Genomic DNA, 8,333 nt, shown 5'->3' on the forward strand with positions numbered 1-8,333 from the left:
ATGGCGGGGAATTCCATCAATCCTACAATTGCAACACCGTCTTCAAACTCAACGAGACAAGCCCGTCGACTGTACATTGGAAGCATCCCACTAGGTATCACCTCCGAAACCATGGTGACATTCTTCAACTCTGAACTTCAGACCCGCGGTTTGTGCCAATCAGTTGGCGAACCAGTGGTGTGTGCACAAGTCAATTCGGAGCGCCACTTTGCTTTCATAGAATTGAGGTCGGTTGAGGAGACTACTGCCACGTTGAGTTTGGATGGGATCAATTGCCTTGGCAGCACACTTCGCATCCGACGACCTCGTGACTACTTCCCTCCCGGCACCAATCCCTCTGTTCACCCAGTCGGTCATCTGAACGCCAACGCCATCTTCCTTACGGGAATTCCCACGAATCTATCGGAGCAAAATCTGTGCCGCCTACTCTCCGCCTACGGGACACTCCGATCTTTTAGCATGCTGAGGGTGAGTCCCTTCGTATTTTAATAATCAGCAAAATTTACTCATATTTGTCGTGATTCTATTTGTATTTTACCGTGGTTTACCCTGTATCCCCGTCCTAAACGGGTCTCTGTTCAAATGTCGCAAGTGATATTTTTCTCGCTTCTTGATTTCCTGTAACCCAGTGAAAAAAATCTGTACTTCGTTATAAAATAGGCAAATGTAGAGTCTTGCACTCGTACGCCCTTCAAAATTCGCCTGCTTTTATCGTTTCTGTGCATGCCACGCTTAATAACCTCCCCGGCGCCTTACGATGCTATAAATGTGACTAATGGCCATACCCACACCAGCCCCTTTCCACTTTGCGGATAACTCTTAAACTTCGTACATTTCTTATTCTCCTCTAAGTCATTAGCTTGAAGAGATGAATCCTCAAATAAACACTTGCTTTTCCAGGTAGAAGTGCCTTGAGTTTTGTGTTTTTAATTTATAGGGCATCTCCATTAAGTGCCCTACTATTTTTTTTCGCCTAAAAAGAAGTATTTGTTGTTCCAAGGGCAATAGCATTGCTTCGATTAAACCTGCAGAATTAAATCGAGCCTTGGTCAAGCTCCGAATTTCCGTTGGAAATCTCTCACGTGGTTTTTCTTGAATCTACTTACTTGGATTAGTTATAATAAGGGATAAAGTGGGTTGTCTATCTTGTATGATACGCGTACATTAATTTGTATGCAAAGAGCAGGAAACTTTTCTTTTAAGCTATGGTGTGGTTTCACCATGCTGGTAGTTGGTGGTGGTATTAGTAAGTACACTTGAATCTATGATTTGCTTAATTTGTTACTTGGCTGTGCTATTTACTACCTCAGTTTCAGTGACAGATTCGTGTAGCTGAATGAGACTTCACAGGCAGTATGTATTTTCCCCTTCCTGCAAACCACATCTCAAGGGAGTGGCCTTTTTATCCGAGTCAACGTATATAGTATATCACTTTCGTAAAACTTCCCACAATTGCTCTCTTTCTGTGTGCATTATCTCCTCGGCATTGACCTGCAGCAGTACCTGATCTTTTGCCTTTTTTGGAGGTGAACTAATTGGTTGTAGCTTTATCTTTTTCCAAAAGACACCGCGAAGGACGGCTTGTTTTTAGTGGGAAGGATGTAGAGTTCGCATGTGAAAAATGACGCAGTTATTCCTCTGGTTCGTGTATATCATTAGCACCCGGGGAATTCATCGCTATACAATGAATTTTTATGGAATGTTCTTGGCGCAGTTTTTTCCTGCCACCAATTAAAGCAAGATAGTTATCAACATTCAGTTCCGATTTACCTTGTATGCTTACGTATTGAGAACCTATACTGAATTTCTGCATTGCTCATATTAGCAGCTATAGTCAAATCACCCATGGAATTGTCAGTTGCGGGTGATGTTGGTTGACTTGTACCACGCCAACGGCTAGCCCTCTAGCAGTCTTATGATCGTAAGTATTATGACTTGTTTGCTTAAGGACACGTTCTTTCCAACTGGTTGCGACTTTTGTGGACTTTTAACCTTGCCACTTACTCTGTATCTCGGTCGCCCCATATTGTCAATAAAATTGACAATAGTTGAAACTATTGTGATCAAAAAGCCTAGGGAATGGTTCATTCCATAGGCTTATGTCATGTGAAAACCGTGTCGTTCGTTCTGCAATTCGGTACTTCAGTGGTTGCCACAGCAAATTCGTTATCAGACTCAGGAGAAAATTGACCACCTCAGCCTAGCTGTTTCACTGTTCGACTGTGGCACCAATTTTTGTTGGTTCTTTTTTATCACATCACACTTTACTTACAGGCTAGAAAACGCAATTACTTCCAGGCATTGAGTGTCCTTTATTTTCATTTGTGTTTCAAGTCCAACCATTCTGCTCGCGGCAAAATTATATGCAATCAGTCAACGTTAAACTGATAAATATGACCTCGGGCTCAGTTAAAAAAAATTGCATTGTGGATGTGCTAATAGGAGGAAAGTACTGTTAGTGCAAAATGTTCTTTGGATTTTATAGAGCAACTTTAAAGCTCCACTTTGCATGTGGTGTACTTGGGGGAAGCATTTATACGTGTTTTGCGATTTATGATGGCACCCTCCGATGGCATTAAGCTTGCAAATGAGGTGAGCCTAGTATGAAAGGAAAAAACGCAGATATTATTTCTCCAAACAATCAGCCCCACTATTCCACGTGGGTTCTTAGCATTCTCTTCTGCCGTGCCTTGCGCAGTGCATACCTTTTTCATTGTTTGCCTCGAGGGGTACTATTGTTGCCTACTGCTGTCTCACTAGAAATTAAGCCCTTACAAACCATACTCTCTGGTCCTATGGAAACCAGTCGCCTTTTTAATCATTTCAATAATTTCTAGAAAGACTCATTCCTTTCTAAAGTTTTGCTATCTTTTTGTCCTTTTGCCAATAATTTCTGTTTCTTGCTTTCTTGTTTGTGTATTGAGGAAGTAGATTTGTGCTCCGCTCATTTGTAAGGCCATAACGATTGTTCCCATTGACCGAGCATCGTGATTAATGGCTTTTCAAGTGCGTACATTCCGCGAATACATTAAGGGAGTGAGCAGCAGCTTGATAAGCCTCAGGAAATACGTTTATGTCAGATACAAATCGTGCCGCCTTCTTAAGTAATAATTTAATTTTTATTATTCTCAGTCCTTGCTGTGTTACAAGTTTGAATCATAGTCATGTGGAGTGCACAATTCGGTAGGTGGCTATCATTCGAATTATCGAATATTTGGAACGGTTTTTCTGGAACTCCAAATGCTCTGAATGATCAAACTTTTCCTATTTGAGTCCTGATGTGAGGTTAATGTATTGCATGCAGTTTGTAATACAGAAATCCATTTTTTAATGCATTAGCCTTAAAAGTAAGCCATACCAGGCTTGGGATCAAGGTAGATTTTGGTGAGCTAAAGGACTGAACGATTGACAGATACATCTCAAACTACCTTTGGAATAACAACTATGGCTAACCGGGTTTACCCTCTTAAACTAATATTGAGGCATTTGGTACGATTCAGCAAGGCAGAGGAAAGCCTAATGGATTCCATCGAATGATTTAAAAGCCTGGATGAAGATCGACTTTGTTTGCTACAATACTTACATCCTCCAGAAAGCCGAATACTGCTTTATATAGGTAATACTTCTTCTTGCATCACGTTTACTTTTCTTGGGAGAATGAGTACCTTTTGGCCCTTTGGATAGGCGTTCGGTCCTAGAGTTAGCTAAAATGCTTAGTCCGTTCTGAAGACAAATGTGCGTCGAATATTACATGAATTTTAATCACTATTAATAATTCATATGATGGTGGGGGGAGGGTACAATTAAACAGTCGAATTCATTCTTAGCTAGGGGGTAACGCCAGCCCGTACCGCTTGCTAAAGCTATGCCAACTGAATACGGAAAATTCAGACTCTCACTTTTGGCAGTCACGCACATCAATTACGTAGTACCCTAATGGTTGTTTGTACACATATTTTATTCGGGTTCTTATTTGTGACATTTGATTCGTTAAAGTTTTTACCCAGAGCCGGACTTCTTGCATAGTTCCAGAGGGTCTGCCTTAATCACTATTTTCCACGACCATCTTTTGTATTTAAATAAATTAATATTGTTTTTCATCCAACTGTTTACCCCGACAGTATTGTTTGATGCAATAAATCAAGACGCCTTTCAGTGTTTACGCAGTGACTACTGCCTTTAATGTTCCTTTGGAGAGGTTTAACTACTGTAGTCTTGTAAGCAGGAAGTGTCAAAATGAAGCGAAATTTTTTATTCCTTCTTCCATAGTTTTACCACATATTAAGGATTCAAATGTGTTTTCCGCTTGTTGGTAATCCAATGCCGCACTACCTGTGTATCGGATCCCCATCGCATTCTGATTGTAACTTGCTTATATATGGCGTTTAAGGAATGACAATGCGAGGAATGTTTATATTGTCTGGCTGAAAGTGGTCGGAGGTCTAGAACACAACAGATGATAGAGCTTTTAAACCTGACTCCTCCCCTCACTGGCTTAGTCACTTTCCACAGCCTGACTGCGCGTGATAACAAGTGCTATTAGCATTGTTCTCTTCAAAATCTTACCTCCAAAGACAGTCTTCAAGGCAGCCTATTTCTTTGGCGCCTTGAACTATCTGCATTGTCGTTATAGTTCCAACTTCGAGCTTATAGAGTGAAAAATTGACACAAGGCTTCTAATAACTGCTTTGCAAATGTCAGTGAAGTTTAAAAGGGTGATTCTAATGGCAAAGATCTCTACGTAAAGCAATGGATCACTCTATTCAAAAATCAACTGGTTGTGAAGCTCCGTACAAAGCCAAGTTACATTGCGTCAATATTGAACCCCCTTGTCAATATACATTCACCTGTGTGCGCAGATATGTGGAGTCCCAAATAAACACGAAGAAATGGGTGTCGTTAGACTTTGTGCGGCCGTTACATAGTCATTCGGGAACGTCTGAACACACAGCGAAACCGCGTCAGTCAATTTCCTTCTTTTCTGAAGGGCAAATGTGTTTTGATTCCTAATCACAAATTGCGTTTGTCTGCGGTGCTTTCCCGGCATAAATGTCAATCACTAAAAGAGATAAGGATCTAATTTTTCAATTATAAAAAGGCATTTTTTTAAATTTTCACTCGCCATATGTCATTTTCTTCCTCTCTCTGGGCTCTTGGTGGCAGTTTTTTACCGTTTCTTCGCCTACGCCAGTGAAACTGATTCTAATGGTCCCCGATTATCTCCCTTTAATTCATATTCCTGAAGTATCCATCTTTCATACAAGTTTCCTGTTTTCGCGACCTTTGTAAATGTTTATGAGTATTTGTGGCGATTTTTGTCAGGCTCACCACTTATTTTCGCCTCTTGCTAAATTTTCCATCAGTTTTTCAAGTTGCCCCGTTCAGCATGTTAAGCCATATATATGTGACGCCTTGGATTTCCGATCTGAGCCCGCGCATAACATTCGTGGCATTTAGTGAAAAGGAAATGCATGACCTTGGGAAGGGAAAACAAAATTAATTCCTACCGACTTTTTTTGCCAGACCAATAAAACGTCTGGACTATGTTAATTGAGTCTACTCTGCAACTGGAATCAAACTTGCAATTTTTTGTCGATCACTCAAAGGTTTATTGAGGAATGGCTCTCATTTGCAGCGGAACTATTTTTGAATTTTTTGCTGTTATAAGTGTCAACCTTATTCGGTTCTAAGAATGATATTACGCTTTGGACTACATAGTTACTGCTTTGTAGTCTGCAGTAGTGATGCAAGGTGCTTCAGAAAGAAAAAAAACTACCCACGGAACTGCGTCTTTCCTTCGAATTTTTGGTACAAAAATTTGCATGAATTTTTTTACTTCTGTTAGTTTACCTGTGCTCCTGACGGATTAGCAGTGACTGGCTTACGCACTGTAAGACCAACTTAACTTTTAAAAAACCTCAGAGGTGTTGAATAATTTTTAAAAATAATTTGAATGGGTTCTAAAAAATCTTGATGGGCATAATTTGACGCAGTCACTTTGCAATTTAGGCTTTTTTGTATTTCCACACCCTTCAAAAGAATGCTTTGAACTGAACCACTCTTATGCTGAATAAAAATGTGGAATAAGAAAATCCATGTAATGGTTAAAATAACCCTCCTCCATTTCGAGATGTCAAGCATGAATTACATGGTCGAAAGTAAAGGTTTGTGCCATTACTGAAGCATTTGAGTTCCTGATGACATGAATTGGTTCGTCTTAATGACTCGTTCGTCCAGTTAAGTGTCTGAGCTATCTTTAGGGATGTTATGGACCACACGAGTGAGTGGGTGGCTCAATGAAAGAGCTGGAATGCTGGTAGCATAAAGTGATGCGGGGACAGCGAAGGAGAGAAAAGGCCTGCGTATCGTTATGTACGATCACCATAAGTGTCACCTCGTTACAACGTTACAACATCAAAGAAATGAAGATTTAGGAGAATCTGGACGCTTCGTTGACGCAAAGTCCATTCATCTTTATCTTACCTACTTGTTCCAAATGTTCCATTATTGTCAGGATCGTGAAGGTATCGAAAACTTCCTGCGTATGTGCGCATCTAGTTTGAGGTGTGTTCACCGCTGGCACTATGGATTTATGCGAGAACAATCAACTATATGCATTTTTCTCAGCCTAGGTCTCATTCCCCGCTTTAGCTCATTCAGTTTAAAACAGAATAATTCCATTCCTCATCATTTGTCGGTTAAATATTTGATTGGTTTATTATTTCCACGACGGATCGCATACACAGAAGCGAAAGGGATAATCGACTTATCCATGGTTCTCAACAATTGCCCAAAGAGGTAGTCGTATTTAAAGAAGGGGAGTGTAGCACTATTGTAGCAATTGGAATGATGAAAAAGTCAATGAAGTGCCGGAGATATCGACTCTCACATTTTGGACCGAAGAAAATGCGGTATTTTGTGCTTCCTAGCCTAATGTTAACGAACAGTATAGAATGTGGTTAAACCCACATAATAACGATTAAATAAGTAATTTCGATGCTGTTTTGTTAGAAGGAGCGTTGATGGTGCTAGCTTTGAGTCTGCACTTTTGATGATCGGTATCTAAGGTCGCGCCAACTCAGTATGCAAATTGGTGCTATTTCGTGTTTCATATCGTCCATTCATCCTCACGTCCGTCAAATTCTGCATTTGAAGACTAAATAGCGAGAGATTTTTTCTTTTGGCATGCTCAGGTAGTTGATGAACGCCTTTGCTTTGGTGATACACATATGCCGAAATGTTAGGAGTCACAAAGGGCGAGTTTGGAGGTCACAGTGCTCAGTATCGTAGGGGATTAACGTAAACACTTGTAAGGTGTTGCATGTTTGAACTGGCCATTCCAGTGTACTGAATTTGCAACACGCCAACAAGGTTTTGAATGGAAATCCTCCATTGTATACTTTGTTAGGCTATTTGTGATGGTGGGCCTTACTTTGACGTGCCCAATCATCCCCGAAGTAATTTATTGGGAAAGCCGGAAAGCTATAGGCACTAATGGGATACTATGACGCCAAGGTAGCAAGAATTGTCAGGTCTAATCCTAATTTAAATAAGCATCTCTTCGATACTTTGGAAAGTCGTCGTCGCCTCTCCCCGCTGTCGCTTTTCCGTTTTGGCGGTAACAAGCCTTCCTGTGAAATCTAATCTACCGTAAGATGAAATGGCTAGCGTCGAGAAATTACCATCTATTTCGAGAATTGTAGCAAATACTCTAGTTTTATTTATAGTTCCCTAGTGTCATGTCCTCCACAGAGGAAGTGGTATCGAGGAAGGGCTCTTGAAAAGGGCTACTGAAGACTGGGTATTCTTCATGGCAAGGTTATTCCATATACCCATCAATCTTCACGATACTGTTTGCCTAAACGCAGTACGAGGTAAAGGTGTCCTATTCTTATAAGCGCGCAGTACTTGGATACTAATCTGGACCCATTGCAACCCGATCTTGCTCTATTAGGGGCACTTTCGCAGAACTGATAATGTGGCATTCGCAAAGAAGTTACCAATGTTCCAAAAACTCCTTAAGTTGCTAGTCTTTGCAAATTTAACCGTCGATATCAGACGTCTTTCCATGGTGCCTAGATCTTGTGACCAATTAATGAAATCAAAATTCTCATTTGCTTGTACGGGCCTCCTGCCGCTGCCATCGATGCGGCTCCTTAAGCCATCCTTGGGGCCATAATGAAGGATAATGGTGTGGAGGGAGACCTATTAGTAGTATGCAGAAAGGCTGGGCCATCGTAAGCGCTGACGGTAGGAACAGGGGGAAGTGAAAGTCGATGTAGGTATTTATGGATTCGAAAACTCGTTTTGCCACATTTGCATAAAGTAACTTC

At 40.9% G+C, this 8,333-nt stretch overlaps 1 protein-coding gene across 1 annotated transcript; it reads left to right on the forward strand. All coding sequences in view use genetic code 11, as the record gives it.

Annotated features, from left to right (window-relative positions):
* Window positions 1-489, forward strand: EGR_04690 (Splicing factor U2AF subunit; the record flags this gene model as incomplete). Its single annotated transcript, XM_024493939.1, has 1 exon — window positions 1-489. One exon carries the CDS (start codon window positions 1-3, stop codon window positions 487-489), a length of 489 nt encoding a protein of 162 aa, XP_024351692.1.
* Between the last annotated feature and the right edge of the window lie 7,844 nt (window positions 490-8,333).

The sequence above is a fragment of the Echinococcus granulosus genome (assembly GCF_000524195.1).
Source record: "Echinococcus granulosus chromosome Unknown EG_S00030, whole genome shotgun sequence".
In the NCBI taxonomy this organism is placed as follows: domain Eukaryota; kingdom Metazoa; phylum Platyhelminthes; class Cestoda; order Cyclophyllidea; family Taeniidae; genus Echinococcus; species Echinococcus granulosus.